This window comes from Acanthisitta chloris, unplaced genomic scaffold (genome assembly GCF_000695815.1).
Source record: "Acanthisitta chloris isolate BGI_N310 unplaced genomic scaffold, ASM69581v1 scaffold35281, whole genome shotgun sequence".
NCBI lineage: Eukaryota > Metazoa > Chordata > Aves > Passeriformes > Acanthisittidae > Acanthisitta > Acanthisitta chloris.
The window spans coordinates 5,067-24,987 of NW_008657137.1; the positions used below are offsets into that span (position 1 = coordinate 5,067).

Sequence of the window (19,921 nt, forward strand, 5' to 3'; positions counted from 1 at the left end):
GGAGCAACTTATCATTTTTACTATATATAATATATATATGTATGTGTCTTGTTGATTCACAGCATTTCAAACTCACATTATAAAGTTTGCAAATTCCTATAAGCTATTCTAATGTGAAAAAGCTGTCTGATTTCACACAATATTTGCCTTATGATAATGCAAGCATTGCTCTATCAGAGTATTTATTAGAGCACATAAAAATTTTATTGCTCAACTTGATTTGTGTTGTGTCTTGGTTACAACAGCCACAGAGGTTATGGAGAAAATAAATAGCTTTGACATCCTCAGTCAATTCCTAAGATAATTCATTGATGAATAAGGAGCACTCGTGTAACCTTCTTCTTGGCTTTGAAGATGATAATCCAGCTTGCACCTTCTGAGTCAACCTCAGTAAAAATACAGTTTTCTGCTGAGCAGTTTAAAAAAAATAAAAATAAAAAAATCAGGAAACAAACATGACTTCACACTGCAGTGACTGTTATAAACAAGAATCTCTAAAGCCTTGCAATTCAAAATAATATTGTATTATACAGGGAGTAAACAGTTGCCCTGTTCAGGAATACATCATGGAAAGATTGCAATTCAGTCTTTTCATTTTTTTTACCAGTATTTGGTTGTTCTCACATCTTGTTGCTTTGGTGGCTCTACATAAACTGTATCTGTGAAGCAGAGATTACATATTAATGCCACTCACATAACACATGGCTTATCAGCATTTTAGAATTATGAATCTGTCCAACTGCCTTGTAAATCCTATTGGCTTTGGCACTTATAAAACCCCCAGAGAATGTGAAGACCAACATATCTGCATGACAGAAATACACAGTTTCTCCAGCCTGAATGATCTCTTGTCCATGCCTTTTTCACTCCCCCATCACCTGATCCTTCAGGAAGTTTGCAACACTGCTGTGGTCAGCATGATTAAACCAAGTATCTGGATAATGTCATAGGAAGTCTAAAATCTACGTATCTTCACCACTCCCATTCTCTTCACATTGACACAGCGAGAGGTAAACTCCTAAACATCTGATTTTTACTATCTTCCTTGCTCCCTACAATTGCCTACTCTCACCATCTGGATTTGCCTCCTCACCAGCAAAAGCTGCTGCCCTTGACTGAGGAACCCTTGACTGACTCACTTTCACATGTAGAAATATCCCTTCACAAAGCACTTAATTGCTTTTACCAAGACTAAAGTTTCAATGCCATCACAAGACTAAATAAAACCATTCACCTGAGTTTCAGAAACAGGTGCAAAAGGATTTGTTGGCCTTAGACCAGGCTGTGTATACATCATTGACTGCGGTGCCATCAAAGGAGCAGCTCCAACCTGAGGAGGGACCTGTTAGAAACACAAAACCCCCACAAGACAGGTATATAAAACTCAAACTAATTCTGCAAGATACATCTTTTTGCATTGTAAGTAGAGTAGAAAATGAGCATATTGACACACAGAGTAAAATCAAAGCTTTTCATGAACTAGCTATATAAAATTTAGAGTAATCTCTTTCAGTGCAGAGTGAAAAAGCTGTAAGATTTCACACACTACTGTCAGTCATTTAAGGATGATTTGAACATAATAATGTGAAAGCAAAACAATCACATTTCTTACCATTCCATAAACAGGCACTTGAGGTGTGGTCAATGGGTATGTGATAGGAGCAGGTACCTTCAAGAAAGAAAATTTGAATATATTTTAGAGAATCTCCTGCATACCTAGTAATACATATAAAACTTGGAAAAATACATATTTTTCAGTATTTAAAATATCCAATGTATTTACAAGAAATGGACTTACGTATCCAGGATAGTGTACTCCATTCTGGCACAGCAAAAGGATAAGACAGAAAATTATTTAAGAGCTGTTCAAACTGGAAATTCTAACCAAGGAGTGGATTCAAGTCTAGTACCACAACAGTCTAACTACGCTCAACTCATTTATTAAAACAATTGAAGCGGGAGGAAAAAATGCAAGGACAGATATTAGTAACTATACTTAGATATCACTAGTAAGAATTACAGCAAAATTAGAAATTTTACTACACTTAGCCAAATTTGAGCATATTGCCTGCACAAGCATGTCTGTGAGAAACTTTCAGAGGGGAATGGCATGCAATATTCCTTCTTCCTTCCATTATGTGTGAGAAGGGCATGGAGAAAAACCCAAGGAAGGCAGTGACCATTCAGCTTAAGAAGCAAATAGCAACAGATCTTTAGTCAGGTAAATGCTGCTCACATGCTAACATCTGGTGTCTGCAACACATCACAGTATGAAAAATGAAGAGCATCTTGAGCCAGAAATACCTTCTATCAGGTCATGTTCGCAGGCACAGAGATGCATGTTCTTCACATTGCCATGCTTTGTTAAGCAATGCTAATGACATTAAAATGGAGTGACAGATAAAACACTTTGCCATGAAATAGTTTGCAGACCATACATGAATTGGAGGGTTAGTACTCTGAATAACACAGGTCAAGCCAGGACAGTGAGCCCTTTTCAGTACTGGGGCACAGATTCTAATGATGCTCATAGCTGTGCTAGATCTCTGCATCATTAGTTGCTGGAGTTCCAAGCAAAAGCATGAGCATAAACCACTCAAATGCTTAGACTAGAAAGCATTAAACATGAGCACATGAAATAAAAACACAAACTCCAAATCCACGGTGATCAATGGGTGCTAAGGTACCCTCTGTTTCAGAAATAAAAATGCATCAGCACTTTAAGAACAGGTTCTAGAGCACCAAGAGGGGATAAAACATTGTATGGTCTCAAACTTCTCACACAGAAGTGTCCTACAAGTGAGACATCCTCTCATCTAAATTTTTTAGTCCAATACTGGATTTAATATTCTAGTCAACTTTGCTAATTCTGAATGGGCATACTCATTTAAGATAAAGAAAACAGGCAGTAGAGGCAAAGCTATTATTATTGCAAAATTAAGTCAGACAGCAGTCCAAAATTCATAGCAAATGTGGTAATTACCCTAGTTGTACATTTAAATGAGATAACATTCTACTTCCCTCCAAGGCAGTATATTTTAGAAGTGGTTCACATCTGTATGAATATATATACATACAGGATACTTGAAAAATCTCTTTTAAAAGCATAGGAAAAGTCAGTTGCCTATAAATATCCCTCCAAGAAATGAAAATGCTTCATTTAAGTAGTGATAAAAATCCACTTAGCATTTTGTACTGTGTTAAAAATACAAAGTTGCTGTAGAGCAATATCAAAAGTCTAAAGTGCTGCTAGGCCTGATCATAAAGGTGCCTTGCAGGGGCTGCAGTAGTGTTTCATGTGATAAAACTGAAACAGGAGCAAAAACTGGAACAGCAGTTTTTACCTTAAAACACTTTTTTAGGATTCTTAAAGGTGCATGCGGTGTGTGTGCACGTGTGTGGGAAGGGGAACAGGAGCACTGCAAACATGTCTGTTGGGAATTTTCTGTATTGGGATCATTTGTTTCAATCCAAAAAGAACTTATGAACTGAGATATGTCTCAAGTGAAAGGCTGATTACCTAAGTCTCTAATGGACAAGTTTTACAGTAAAGTAAATAAAGCATACTGAAATCTCTACCTCATTCAGTATGATTCTATGATCCTACAAGCATTCCTCCCTGTCCCCTGTCTTGTCCCAAATGCCTCTGCTGTTCTTTTTAAGTTAATTCAAGCAGAGAAGTAACATCTTCCGGAATGAATTGGATTTCATGGTACAGAAATAGCATACAGGAATTACCATGTGTGGAATAGTGGGTAAGGGAGCAGGGTTCCATGTGGTTGATGTACTTGTTTTTGCTTGCCAGTTTGTTCCACCAGTGAGTTTTTTCTCTGTAGGCTGTGACCACTGCATATCCGATCTACAATGAAACCATGGGGTTAGTTTTCAGAGGGGCAACAGCTACAGTAACAACAACATACCAGGAAACCAAAACATGCCCTGATACATGTACACAGCTGCAATCTATGGGCAGATGAAACATTCAGGATCTCAGTTAACTACTTACATATCAATGAGTACGAAGTCTGGGGGTTCTGTTTGTGCTAAAAGTAAACTATCATTACTGCACTGTACAGCATAATGATTAACTGGAGTTTGATCTAACTGCAAGATCTTTGGTGGTGCTTTGTAAAAATACTTCCAACAAAAATACAACTGCAATTGCAAAACTAATTAAAGTGAACTACTTGAAAATCTAAAGTTGACTGTGTTATGGTGACTGACCACAAACACACTATTTCAACGAAGTTCTTGGTACAAGATTATTTTAAGAGTTGAGACTGTTGCAATGCTAGTGCTGGTAAACTGTTCCAGAGACCACCAAACAGTCATGTGAGAATATTCTGAGTACATATATGCACTTACTTTTTGGATGGAGTTCCTCCAAAGCCAAGATCTGTGGAGGAAAAGAAACAGACAAAATCCTTAAGAATTCTTAATTTGGGGGGTATAAAAAGCTTGGTCTGTTTTCAGTAACAAATGGAAAGTTCATTTTACACTTACTTCCTACTAGATTAGCAAGTGAAGAATCGAGGTCATTTGCCAAAATTTTCCCACTTTGCTGGCTGGGTACAGTGGCTCTTTGACTCTGTGGTGGGACTGTGGGTTGCAATACATCATCTAGAAAGTTAAAAGCTAAACAAAGAACATAAAAGCAACTGTTAACAAAACAGTTACATTGCATTTAACAAAAGACATCCGTAAGCCAGGGAGATATTTTCTTTATAGAACACTAAGTAGTTTGAGTGTTTATATGTAAAGGTTCAACATGCTGGAAGTGTCTAAGACTTTGACAGAAGCATAGTTTAACCTCTTTTTTTTTATGGAATACTATATTGTAGCTACTAATCTGGTAGAATCTTTTACTGTACTTCAACAGAATTTAATAGTATCGTTAAATTAACATGAATCTCCCTTAAAACAGAAGATGACAGGAGATTGTTAAAGTTAGTTTCAAAGAGACAGAGACACTGGATGCTGGCAGTATCCTGAAGGCTCATGAGTGTTCCCTTGCTATATAGAAGAGAAAGATTGCAATTCAGATATTCTTCAAGCAACACACACACACAACTAGTTTTGTATTTTTGCAAGTACAGTTCCTCTCAACAGAGTCAGAGGGAACTCCTTATCATGTAACAAGAGAAAACACTGAAGTCATAAGCACTGAAAACAAATGAACATGAGCTTACCCGTATAGAGATATCCAGTGGGCCACGTTCAATGTTCGTTCCCCCAGAAAGAGAGGAAACTGTTATTACAGTGTATGAAATTAGTCAAAGCTAATTCTAAAGTAAATAACTACAGCTGAACTGATTGCCTCTTATCAGCCCCATAATCAGCTTGCAAAAGTATTAAGTCATTAAATTTTGAACTGCAGTAACAATTATGTTACATTGTTAAGCAACTGTTGCCTGTAGGGTATAACTTAGTCATAAGCCAGTTTTTACCACTTGCAGTCCTGTACTCTGGGGCTGTAGATTTTCCTCCAAAGACAGCATCAAAGTCCACATTAATTGTTGAAGAGGTGGTACTCGGAGGGGCTGAATGAAGGGGAAAACCTGAAAAAAAAAGATAAGTAATGAAATACACCCAAGAAGTAATACCACTCATTACAGTGAAACCAGAAAGTTTTAAAAAAGCAAAAAATCAAATTACCATCAACAGTCAGAGGATGATACACAGAAGCATATGTAGGTTTATGACCACTAAAGTCATCTTCATAAAAAGAGAGAAGAAAATAAGATCAGTTTAAAAGAGAAAAAGGAAGAGGAGACCCAACAATTAAGCCTGCAGTTAAAAATTAAGAATATTTAGTATTACATTTTTTTTTTTATTTTACAGATTTGAAAAGCTCAAGCAACTCCTGCATCCCCATTACAGAAAAGAAAGGAGATTGCAGTTTGAAAGAAATCAGCAAAAAGTCCAGCAACACTGAAAGTTTTAGGATGTCTAGGTTGGGCAAGCTGAACAAAATAATTTATGTCAACTATAGAAATAAAAGTTTAAGGAAACATAGAATTTATTACATCTGGACTTAATGCACCATTTTCACTTGTTAATAGCAAGTGAAGATTGGCCCAAACTGCAAAAAGATTACATGGCCCACTTTATTAGCATTATCATCTCTGGCTGCAAAGAGATTACATGGGGTTGGATTGTTTGTTTCTTTACCACTAAACTGTTCCACTGTTTGTTTGGAGGAAAAAGTAGAATTCATGAAAGGGGTGGCAGATTTTACAGCTTCTTCAACTGGCTTCATGTCAAAGATGTCCAGATGAGGTGGAGAACCAACACAACCATTTGAGGACGAGAAAGGACCTTTCAGATGCAGAAGTGAAGGAAAGAATACAGAGCACAAATAATGGAAGAGAAAAACAGACTGAAATGATTGAATATGAGAATCTCTAGACAAAGTCAAATTGTAAATATTCCACCTAGTGATCACCCATCTAGATACAAATTCTTAGCTTCACATAAATATCCTAACGTCTCTCTGTTTCAGGAAAATAATTCTAGCACTGACATTGGGTGGGACAGGGAGAAGGACAGAATATATGTTAAAGAAGTTACATACTACATTTTTGGCTTCCATAATCTACCTTTTAAATAGCACATATGGGTGCCAATTTCACCCATTAAATACCAACATTTACCATGGTGTTAACATTGCCTTCCTTTGGCATTTTAGCCATTTCTTTGACACCTAACCTGGTCATTATTTGGAAGGATGGGTGAGGGTACAGAGAATGCTGTGCCCAAGAAACTGGGATCCACAGCTTTTTTATAACAAACTCTGAAGTTACCAACACCTTTTAAATGAAAAGTGTATTAAATCTTGCTTAATGAAATGGAAATACCAGTCCAGCAGCTTTTCAGTTACATCTGCTTAGGTTACATTTCCCAGCACTTTTAAACTCTGATCTTTAGTTACATTTCTTCTACCTGTCCTCTTTATTGAACAGATCTTTCATTCCATCTACTGCATATCAACACTACTGCTGTATGTTAAACAAAGTTTCCCATAGCTTTCAGATGATTTATTTTATATTTCCTCAAGAATAGGAATTATGTATGAGCATGCATTTTCTTCTATTTTAAGAGTTCACCCATCACTTAGACAGTCAAATCATGGTATCAGCTCACCTCCCCAAGCACTGCTTGCTGATGTTGATATAGCTGGAGTACTCTGCACAGTTGGAACAAATGCAGGCTGAAGATCAAAAAGATCACTAGAAAGGTTGGGCATGCTAAATAAGAAATGAGAAAGAGAGAGAAATATGAAGATCTGTAATAGGCATTGCATTCTTGCATTACATGAACACTCATACCAATCTCATTTTCTCCTATTCACTAGTAGCCCATCAAAAATAGTGGTACAAAACAAAACTGGTAATTAAGCACTTACTGTTTGATACCGAAATTCTTGTGGATATACTAAGAAAGCATCAGCAAAAGGTACTTGAGAAGTAACTGTAGACCTACAGGCCAGTGAAGTAATCCATCAGACAACAAAGTGTATCTTACCTATTTGTTGTGGGTGCTGGTACTGCAAAGAGGTCAACAGCTACAGTGGTATTCACACTTTTTCCTGATAAAGTGCTTGGGGATGCTGATGTAGGAGTGGAATTTGATACTACTGATATCTCTCTTAATCGCTGCTCCTGAAAGATGAGATATTTGCATTTCAGTTTTATTAATTTATTAACCCTTCAGTCCTGAAGACTTTTCCAAGAAGAAATTTTAATTATGGTCTTAGAAAATAAAACAGTTACTCTCTTGTAAAGTCCTGAAAACAGAAACAAAGTAATTGAAATTAGGGATAAGAGTATTTGTTTTAACAAAACCTCTAAAAATCGAGGCAAGACTCAATGTTTTAAAGAATTAATTTTTAAACTATCCATAACTGCCTAAAACACTTCTAGTCAAGCTACACATTCTAGGCTCTCTCCTAGTCACTCAGAAAAACAGGTCAGTGGACCTTTGCTCAAAGATGCATCTCTCTACTTTATGGACCTCTTCATAGTTCAGTTCAGACATTCACAAGTCAGACTGACAATGTGCATCCTAATAGTACCCATGTAGTGCTGCTCTTAGCTATCAACATAACAATCTTGTTTACACTGTGAATTTCAGCTTTTATATCCCTTACTACTTCTAGATATGCCCACTGCATTCATACAGCACAGGTCAAAGCCCAGATGTGTGTTTTACACAGGTTTTGTTCCTCCTGTAAAACCTTACCTTAAGTGACCTTGCAAGCTTCCCCACCCCCAATGAAAACCTGTATTGACTGATCTAATTATTGGTTACAGTAGCTACAACTCCTACTACAGTAGAAGTGGGACAGTGAAGAGGGGATGATACAGCTGATGCAACTCCTGAAAACAGAAATAACCAACCCCAATCAAAGAAATTAAACAACATCATTACAACACTTGCTGAGATCCCAGTGAGCAGCAGGCAGCAGGGCACACTAATGGCAAGAGATTGGCTTCACATGGATTTAAAAGAAATATGCTTTATGCAAAGTCAGGAAAGTGGAGAATCTTCAAGAGAGCTCTCTAATTCCAGAGGTGAAACCCAGCTCTGCCTCAAGGCTTACTTTCACACTCCAGATAGTTTTAAGGCTCTCATAATGTGGCCTCCAGATGACATGAACAGAGTTGCTTCATCATTTAGATGTGTTGACAGATGTTACAGCAACACCTAAATACATGTTACTTCAAAAAGCTTTTCAAACTAAACCATAAATCTGTAAATAATAGCAATTAGATGTGGGCAAAACTAGAACATATATTCTCATTATGAGCAACGGGACTGAAGAATCACGCCAAGCTCGATTCCATACACCACAGGGAAAAGTAATTCCCTCCCACCAATAATCAGTCTCACAGTAATAAGGCTGCATGTTCAACTGCTGAGATGTAACTGATGAGAACTGTTGTACACTCATTTTATGAATCTTTGAGATAATTATGATGCTTTGTAAGGAAGAACACAGGTGATTTACATCAGCTGTCTGCTATTCAAATCATACTCTTGGTAGGAGGGTCACCTCATACTAGCAGCCATCACATCCTACCGAATCATGCCTTGGCCTGTCTTAAGATGAGAGTTTCCCCCATCTTACACTCTGTTAAGCCAATCTTGGTTTGAATCTGCATCCAGTTAAAAAAATCTTGGAATACAAAACTTGTTAAAAGCATTGTACCTTAAGTGCCTGAAGTCTAACTTGTTCCTCCTCCAATGCCTGCTGCTTTTCTTTCTCATCCATCCTGCTACTGCTGAATGCCTGTATTGGCAAGTGTGGAAACAGCACTGGATAGGGCACTAGCTCTGGAAACAGCAATTATTAAAAAAAAATTTATTAAAAATCCCCATAGTCAGGTACACATCACTTACAGTTTAATCATCAAGTGCCTTATCAAGTTGTGTGTCATTCTCCCTCCCACTAATTTCTTCCCTTACTCTCTGGAACAAAAGAGAAGACACCCCAAGAACAGAGTGTGGAAACAGCACTGGATAGGGCACTAGCTCTGGAAACAGCAATTATTAAAAAAAAATTTATTAAAAATCCCCATAGTCAGGTACACATCACTTACAGTTTAATCATCAAGTGCCTTATCAAGTTGTGTGTCATTCTCCCTCCCACTAATTTCTTCCCTTACTCTCTGGAACAAAAGAGAAGACACCCCAAGAACAGAGTTTGGTGTATATGAGTACACAGAATTACTCCCTCAAGTTTCAGCAAGTAGGAACTGGAAAATGCAGAACATGCCAGTTGTCTTTTTTCTTTAAGGTCATCTAGACTAGCCTGGAATGCTATTCAAGTGGCAGAGGCATAGAAAGCCTGCTTGTACATTATATAACAGCAAATAAAGCACAGAAATTGTTCCCTGTTTAGTCTACATTTGCGCAGAACACTGTGGCAGTGACTCCTCAGACTAAAAAAAAAAATAACTGAGGAGAAAGACAGCAAGTTGGGGATGTAGCTCACACTGATGCATTTATCAATATTTACCAAGTTTCTGTGCGAGAACATCTATGCCAAGAGATCTCTCACTCTTCAGTCAGAAGTGCTGTTCATACATACTGATAAGTACTTGACAGAAAAAATAACATAACTCCTGTCAGCACAAAACATCTAAGATAATTTGGTTGTTCTGAGAAGGGACTGGAAAATGTCTGTGAGCAGGTGAAGATAAATTCACAGTCTGAGGGGTAGACAATTGACAATAAATACTGTCCTATCCTGGGTAAGAAGAATATGAAAATCCAAATATATTAGAAGTCTTACAAGTTAAAGGACTCCAAACAAGTAAAAGCTAAAAAGAATAATACACAAGGTCTCAGCTCAGTGATTTATTACAGCATAATCAGAAGTCTGTCAGAGACACAGGCAAACATAGCTAGATTTCAAACATGGCTAAGCTATCAGACTAGTTGTTTCATTTATATTTCCAGGAAGATACATTTGGAAGTAAATAAAATTCAAGAACACCAAATGACTGAATCCTGAAAATTCTTAGAATGAGATGACGAATCTTAAGTGTGGGCATTGTTGTAATTCATTGGGTGCTCACCTGCTGGCAGCAGAGACTTCTTTTGTTTTCTTTCCCTCCACAGAAGCCAAATGCTGTTCCAGTGCCTCAAGCAAGCTGCTGGGTGCCTGAAATTAAAAGTATTTATAAAACACTGCCTCTAATCAACACATCATTGTTTAGCACACAGATTAGTTTCCTCACCCGCTAAAAACAAACAAAAACTCACACATAATTATTGTGCCTTTGGGTTTTGCTGCCATCCTGCACACCCAGATTCTATCTACTCAGTGGTGGTTCTTGAAAAGGAGCAGGAGCACAGAGACACAGAGGAAGGATTCCTCTGAGCAGCTCTGCTTCTGTGTATGCAAGTTGCATTCTTGGTGTTGGCAACAGCATTTGTTATGTTAAGATTAACTGAATAATCACAGCTGATTGAGCAGTACTCCCTGAAACTCACAGAAGTCTCAAAACAAAGACTTTGCATTTTTGATCTCCTTTCTCATGTAACAGCAAAAAGGCAATCACTTTCCATTCAAATACTGACAGTCGAAGGCTTGCAGTAGAAACACCTGACTACAACAGGATGTTAGGTTTGATAAAACAAGGAATCAAATTCAACCTGATCCCAGGGACACTACTGCAGACTGAGCAGCTCTTCAACATGTGACTATACAATAAACCACTCAATTACTCCAAGTAAAATAAATCCTACTGCAGATTCAGATGAAGGGAATGGACATCTAAAGTTTTACTCTGTGCCAGCTCAGTCCTCCTCACCTGGCAGGGTTTCAGAGACATTAAGCCTCTTTTACCACTTGCCAGCCTTCAGTAGGTAGAACAGATATTGTCTGGAAGAAAAACAAGCCTGCTCTTGCTAGCCCTTCTGTACCAAAAGCTAGATTAAGGCATTTCCTGGAAAGAGCAAAAGTATAAATCACACAAGGCTTTGGCAATCTCCCTTTGAAATACTGAGCACAATTCTAACTTCCCCAAAAAAAACCAAGCAATTAGAATAATCCTATAAAACTGCCTATCATAAAATTAAGGCCTGAGCTGATATTTCTTAAGTAGAGCTGGGTAAGCTAAGACAGTGTAGTTATCTCAACAGCTGGTCATGAATAAATTTGGCATTTGACCTAGACAGCTAAACCCCAAGAAGGAGCATTTTGAAGTACTCTTCTGGAAAGGTATCAGGGACAAATAAAACCAACCAAAACCACCCAAATCAAACACCCTCCTCCCATACCTTTACCTTTCAGGAGGCACAGTAATTTGCAAAATGGATTGCATGACACAGCTACATACATAATACCAGGAGTCTATGCCCTAATTCCAGAAAGCCATTCCTAGTCTTTTTTTTCCTCCCAAGGCCATTCTAAAACTTACTTGTATACGAAAGCATATTCTGTACTTACTGTTTCTAAAGCCCTCTAAACAACCCCCTCAACCACAAAACCCAAATCAAACAAACCAACAACCTCCTCTGAACATACTCATTGCTGCAGACATCCAATTAGACATCAAATTTTGAGTGAACAGAGTAGTTTTACATCAGAAGAGATGCCCGGGCTAATACAGACATTATGAACCAAGAAAGGCTGTATTTTATGATTCAGCCTCCCTCCCCTTCACCCAAAGACATCTGACAGGCTAACATCCATCCAGAGACCCAGTTACATTCATGAAATACAGTAACAGCTATAAACAGAAAGGCAGCAACAGCACTGTGAAACAGGGCACCTACAAAGGAAAGTATTTTCTTTATAGGAATAGGCAGAAATAGCAGAATTAATAAATTTTAGCAAATCCTTTTAATGTGGCACTAAATGGATGCACAATTATTCAACTCCTATTAAATGCCATGAAAATTTCTATGTAAGTGCAATGCTTAACAGTGGCACTGAAATTACCAAAATACACATGATGGTGATGTCTATCACCAGTTCAGGGTTGCATTTCTTACACAAGTGCACTAACAACAGAACAGTTGAGCTATTAGAAATAAAATGTTGTGCAAACAGTAGATATTAAGAATTTTCTCAGTGAAAGTTGCAGATATAAAAAGCACCAAAATGAAGTTAAATCCTCCTCTTCTCAGTAACTAAAAAACCCCACCTGCTTTCAAGAGCCTTATAATGACCCAATTAAGTGGACAAGTGCACACAAACCTAGTGAGGTATAAATAACTTCAGACCTGAGTATAATGTGATTAGCATAATACAGAGCAGCTGAATACTGCAGTACTAATCAAAAGACAAAGTAAGGTGCTAAGACCAAACACCAACAGAAAATTTCAAACTCCTGTTTTCATTCATTACCTGCTCTTACCCTGATGGTTACAGTCATCATTCCTACCACAAAGGCCTAGAAGTTCTTAAAGGGATTCATATTGTTTGCTAGGAGCAAGCATTGGATTTGTACTTTGAAGCATGTGTGATTTCAGATGGAAATCATACTGTAGGCAGTAATGAACACTGCTGACAGTGGAAGTCTGTGGTTCAGATTTGATGTCCATATTAAAAAAAGACATTGATAAAATTTAGGCAAATCTCCACAGATGTATTTCTGTATGATTAGTCCATGAAATGTAATTTCACGAAGGTGCTGTAGAATTAGATGTGACTGTTCAAAGTTTACACGTTAGATTTTTACTGTTTTTCACTGACTCCTCTTAAACAGCTCAAGTACACAAAGCAAAAGTATTGAGTACATTTAATACATGGGAAAAGTTACCATACATATTTCTCATGTATAAACACAGAGAAGAGAACATAGTGTTCAAGAAGAATGATTGCTATGATGCACACCAACCTTTAAAAACACAAAGAACAAAATAATTGGGTTAATCAATATGCAATGTACACTGACCTGAGTAAGATCTGGAATGTCACCCTGATCAATTCCAACTTGCTGGGTTTACAAAACAAAAGGAGGAAAAATAGCACATTACTACAGGCAGTGGCAATGAAAATAAAACCCACCAAAGTCTGAATGGTACATAGAAAATAAGATATTAAAAAGGGATATTCATAACCTTCTGCAGAAAAGCCTACTGGGAGCATTAGAAACATCCACATTGCTTACTAGAACTAGATTTTTTAGCAGTTAAAGAGAGCACTGTAAGTAGACTGTACATTCAGCATGTAAATTTTACGAATAGTCCAAAATACATAACAACACTTCAGAAAGCTTACTGTGTTGTCTGGCTAATAAAAAGGATACCCAAGAATCTCATTCCATGTTCATGTGCATATACAATCTTTAAAATACCTAATCTGCAGAATACTTCCTTGTACAGTAAAGCAAACAATCTGTTTATTAGGCTGTTTTTATGAATATTGATACTGTACCAGTACAGACAGCAAATTATATCCTTTCCATAGATGCAGATTTATTTACCTCTGCTACTTTGAGGAATTCTGACAATTTGGTCATTCTGGCTAGAAATTTTTTGTAAATATCCAAGCCTTCTTTGCACTGGTTCTTCTTCATATCAAAATATCTTTCTGAGGATGCAAATAAAACTCTGGTGAGATAATACCCTCCCCAGCAAAAAGCTGACACAGTATTATAAAAGTAAATTCAAGACAAGCTTCAGGAGGAGAACAGACAGGAGTAACTTAAAGCTATTCAGATCTTCAAGTTGACATGAATACCTGACACCTCTTGCAATACATCAGTCAATACAAAAACATTGATTTTTCTGTTTCAGTGTATTAGACTATGATGCAAAGCTTTATTAAACATGGATGTGAATAAGTGCAAATTGTTAAACTGGTGGATATGGCGAATAGTTTCAAAAAGTCAGGTTATTAGGTGGCAATGAGGCAAATGATTTTATCATTTGAAAATATTCCTGGTATATACATTTTTAGACCCTCTATCAATACATTTTGATGTCTCTAGATGAGCTCAATATCCAAAAGATATCAGAATGGCTACTGAAGTGGTTATGTAAACTGAACTACCAAAAGGAGCATCAACCACATCCTTCACTTTTTATGGTTTTGCCCTATACACTTAAAGATATTTCACTGAATAAAACTAAAGGATTAACAGAACAAACTGATCAGATGTTTTCATTCAGAAATTTGTTTAAATAGTAATTAAAAGACTTTGCTAAGAGCTTATCACTCTTTTACAAAAAATCCTACACATCATTTAATCGCCTCGTGTAGATTCAGGTACCAGGGAAAGGTGAACAGTTAAGCTATAAAGTATGGGAAAACAGAAGTAATACTGTGACTATATTAAATACTCAAAATACCAGATATCTCATTACACTTTTAGAGTCCAATTGCAAAGGTTATCCACTGCATATTTATGGTATCTTTGTTTCAGTCTCACCAGCATCCTCTGTTTAACCCTATGCTACTTGCCACTAAAACCAAGACAGGCTTAATTTAACAGTAATAGAGCAGAGACAATTTATTAGCAAACTGCAGTCAGAAATTGTCTATATTCTTTAGTTTTCTCATTATCTTTCCACAAAAGTTCAAAAGCTAAAAAAATTCTCACATACCTAAAAGATTAATAATCCCCTCATTGTATGCTGCAAAAAGTCTAATGGAATCTTTAAAGAGGAGCATAAAGGCAGCATTTATAACACCATTTGTTAGTTCATTTGGATTTGCCTGTGTAGAAAGCAATGAGAAAGTAAATTAGTATTTAACAAAATAATGAAACTCTCACTTCAAAATGAGAGAGTGTTACTTAACACTGAGCTTAAAGTACTTGCATCAAAATCAAGGAGTGCATCAAGCTGGTTCTGTATGATTGGAAGGGTTTTCAGAAGCTTTTCAGGATTCATAGTTCTCATCACTCCATCTATCCTACAGAGTAAAAGACACACGTTTACAAGTTACAAAGGGATCTCAAGATACTATGCTGTTTCAACAATACAATATTGCTTCAAAGAGCCAAAAGAACACATTTCCATGACAAGCTCAAGAACAAGTGGCATCCTTTCCCCCAGTAGGAAAGACCAAATGAAAGAAGCAATAACAGTCTTACCCTCTTTTCATTTTGGTGAAGTCAACTGCTACAAGTCTATATGAAAGTGCTTTTTCATTCAAGTATCTGCTGTATCGCCTAATGAAGGTAGACATATCATAGCCTAGAAGTTAAGCATTTTTAAGTTAGACATTTTGAAGGGTAAGTTTATTTTAAATTCTTTTCAAGAACTGTTCTCCTACTAGCCCATTTTACATCAACTTGCATAAAACACCCTTCACAGGCACTTTCCAGAGTCCTGAGTTCACTATTTTTCACCTTGAAATGTGATGCTACAATTTCTTCCCGACTTGTTAAGATTAGGAAAGCATTTGCTGCAATTACAAGAATAAACACCTAAACACATTAAAATATTAGACAAGAACCAAGCATAAATTACTAGGCAAGAGCCAAGCAGCTCTTGTTAAGATGTTCTTGAAATTAGACTAAAAATGTATTCCTAGTAAAATGCTGAAGAGTTTGCTAACTTATCTGCAATGCCTCAAAAACTACATGAAGACCTAAAAATGTTTTCTACCATTAGCAAGTAATTAAAAGACTTACAGATTTGAAGGAGCTCTCACTATTTATATAGCACATCCTAGTTACTATTCCATGCACCTTAACAGCAAACATTTACTCCTGAGGCATTAAAATGCAATGACAAAAGTAGATAATTGTGCTGATAATTCACCATTTATTCTAATGAGCATTAAGAGCTCACATTTTAAAATTTACTGCTGTATGTGCAATGGTACATACATTACAGACACGTTTCTAGTACTGACCTAGGTAACTCAGACTCACTTCTCCTGTGCCTACATTCTTGGCTGGACATTCTTTGATGCCTCATGCAATATGAATCATAATACCCTTCCATTTAAATGCCATTTGTCTCCTAGAGTGCACTGGCACACACACCATCACAGAGAAAAATAGCAGTAGAGTTATTTCCTTCAATGAAAGATCCTTACCCTGCATGGCACTTTTGTCCAGGTAGTTATTTAGGTTGAACAGAGTGTTTCGGGATGCAAGATACTGGATAAAGCGCTGGTGGTGAAGAGAAAAGTGAGAATGCAATTGTTGTGAGAATCAGAGCATGTAAGCAAATTACAAGAAAACTACACTTACCTTCTAACTGTTTCTAGCAACCCCTATCAACAACAGAAATTAGTTAAAAGGGAAACATTTAGAAGAAAACCTGAAAATATTGATTAGCAAAGCTTCTGAAGTCCAAAACTCTGGTGAAAATATAAACTAAATAAAGAGATATCAGTGCTTGTGAATAAAATATTACTGAACCTGGAGGAAGTTGCTTAGTTAATTTTGTAGTTTAGCACAGACAAGCTGGAAAACACAAACCAAAAATACCATTTACATTATCCAAGCTCCTAAAGTCTGCACAACTACTGCTGCTGTGGAAGTGGAAGACAGGCCTGCTTACACAGTTCAAAAGTATTGAGTAACAATAATGGTTCTGAACTGTGGTATGGAGCAGCACTGGAGTTATAACTATAGATTTGAGATATATATATATAAAATGCAGTGATCTGACTAAACAAGTTAAGTTTTGACAAAAAATATCTGGCTTCATAAATAATGAGAGAGTCAGAGACAACCACATCCAGACAGCAAGGCAGTTCTAAAAGTTTTCCTGCCACTGCTATACACAGATCTCCTGTGATTTTCATTTCTTGACTTTCTTGCTTCTTTGTATGTGTTTTAGTCCACAAAAGAGAATTATGACCAGTACAGCTCAAGGGACTTGTTACATCTTTGATCTGAAATCTGCTGCCACAGCATGCAGGGCCTGTTCCTTCACTCCATGTTGGGAGTCTACCTGCCTGCCAGGCTTGGACTGTTGTGCTCTGCAACACCTGCATGTTTTCAGTCAGGTCCAGGATAGCACCTGCTCTTTGGGAGCTGTAACGAGGGCTTAGCACAGTAACAAGAAAATTCTTCTCACAGGTACTATTATCTAAACTGAAAGCAGTACTTTAACCTTCTGTTGAGTTCAAAGGATCCCCCAACTTGTCACGTACCACCTCATCTGCAACTCCGTGTTCCTTCTGAGCCTGTAGCTACAGAATTCACACAAGTCTACAACATGTAGATTGCCTACCAACAGTTCTGGCACTGTTTTAACTTCTTAGTCTGTTTTCAGTTGATTTATGTGTCTGGGTACATCTTAGTACTGCATTCAAAGAGGTATAGAAGAAAAACAGTAGGAACATGATCAGGAACAGAACAGTGACACACAAAAGGTCTCTATATGCATTTCAATATTAGCTACTGTTCTGAATCTCATTTTAAAAGGGCCAAATCTAACTCTTGACTACCCAGATGTCAGGGGTCTTGCACTGAAAAATGCACAGATGAGAGGAGTTTTAAACTGCTTCACCCAAACCTTCATGTTGAGAAACAGGCAGTATGTTGAACCAGAAGCTCTAACAACATTCTGAACTTGCACTATATTTGTACATTTTTTTCCAAGACATATATACTTCAAAACATACATATTTACTTGTACTAATACAATTCCAACATCTGATAATATATCATCTGTTTCAGAAAAAGCCTCTTTTAATATATGAGGACAGCAAGGAATACACTCATGTTCCTCCCAAAATTACAGAACTAGTGGTCCAGCCACATTATCTCAGCAGGTATAAAGGAACTATTTTTCAGGTTTCAGGTCCATACACAAATTTGGAACTGCCACGTGACCAAAGTTTAGCTTTTAATGTAAGGATTGTGCAAGACAGCCTACAAGTCTAATGCCATGTTATTGACTGGGAAGCTTTTCAGAAACAGTGATGAAATAATTTAAGTGAATTAAATACAGCAGAAACATTTCAGAGGAATGCTAATGGCAACAACATATTAAGATGTAGCCCATTAGATGATGACTTGCAAGATCAAATATTCTAGTCACCATATTCCTCTCCCCTTTAGTAAGTACTCTGTCTTATCTGTTATTAGGTTGGCTGCAAATTTATGGAGTGCTAACAAGACTCCTCTTCTGTGCTCTTACTGATAAGCACTAGCCTAATGAAGTAAAGCTCATCAGAAGTTTTTCAAGTCTTTATTCTAGAAAGGTCACTCATTATTCCCTTGCAGCCCAACCCAGATACCTGCAGGTAAATTGCAAACACTGATACATATTTGGTAATGAAATAATGAAGGAATTTTTTCCCTGGACAAATACTTTACAGCCATCATCAGAGGAAAAACAAAGATCTGTGAAAAACTGAAGTACATATTTAATGCTTTACAGATTGAGACAATTTAAAAAAAAAAAACGTCAAGGAGGCTTTAACAGAACTAATCATGTCTTACCTCATTTCCATACATCATGAGGTGGTGTGTTGTAATTAGAGCTTTGAACACTACAACCCAGCTACTGTTTGCAGTTCTTTCAAAGAGTGTGTCTGCCAACTGTGGAATATTCACATTCATTTCATTTGTGCACTGTATTAGATCTAAATGAAAGAAAAAAAACCAACAAAGCATTGCAATGAGTTACAAGCTCAGAGAGGATCAGCACGTTATTTTGTGGTTTTACATTGGGAATTCATACTGGAAGCATTAACTTCAGTTCTTTAAGAAATAATTGAGCTCTTTCACATTCCTTGCTCAAATTCACTACATTTTATTGAAAGACTCCAAGTATAAACTTGAGAGGCATTTCAATAATTTTATGGAGTACCAATATCTCATCAATAAAGAGCCTGTTCCCTTAGAAGCCCAGTGGAGCCCAAATTACTGTCTGAAAGCTAGTGTAGACCTTCTGGATGCTCAATGCCTGGGGCCACTCAATGTATCCGAAACAACAAAAATGTAAGACAGGAAAAGCTGAGACATCCATAACTCCTGAGTTCAGCAGGCAGCAAGTACCCTGCCACTCCAGCCTAAGCCTGAGAACTGACACACAGGACAGCAAATGAGATGCTACAAACCTGTAAAATAAGCCTCTTTTCTGTAAGAATTAAGAGTACGAATTTGCATCTACGCACCTTTCAACTTGCTTATAAAAACCTAATTGCCAAACTGCTGAGAATGTTGTGGTGGATCATGGCAGGTCTCAGGCTTTTGTATGAAAAAACCTCTTTGTGTCCAAGACTGATAATAAACTCGATAATAGAACATTAACTTGGCAGGTCAGAGAGCTTCAGGTCTCTGCCTGAGTATTGGTACAAAACCAGAACAAGCTCCTGCAGACACATGGAAAAAGCACCTGCCTGAGAAGGCTGGAGAAGGTACTTGCTGAGGAGAGAGCAAAGAACTGAATCCAGGACTACTCTAAACATCTCAAGACAAGTACAGCAGACATTTATTCTCTCTCTGCTCTAGATTTGGCTCAGGTGTGATCAAAGTACACCCTA

At 37.2% G+C, this 19,921-nt stretch overlaps 1 protein-coding gene across 1 annotated transcript; it reads right to left on the reverse strand.

Moving 5' to 3' along the window:
• Positions 1-19,012, reverse strand: LOC103811616 (phosphatidylinositol-binding clathrin assembly protein-like). Its single transcript, XM_009084601.1, is given in 21 exon segments — positions 1-659; positions 1,235-1,342; positions 1,613-1,669; positions 3,739-3,859; positions 4,366-4,396; positions 4,504-4,620; positions 5,448-5,558; positions 5,656-5,715; positions 6,172-6,318; positions 7,144-7,247; positions 7,525-7,661; positions 9,212-9,286; positions 9,288-9,336; positions 10,584-10,669; positions 13,413-13,454; positions 13,944-14,050; positions 15,067-15,178; positions 15,283-15,376; positions 15,558-15,660; positions 16,511-16,586; positions 18,876-19,012. Coding segments are annotated over 21 exon segments (1,872 nt in total). The 5' UTR covers positions 18,996-19,012; the 3' UTR covers positions 1-644.
• Between the last annotated feature and the right edge of the window lie 909 nt (positions 19,013-19,921).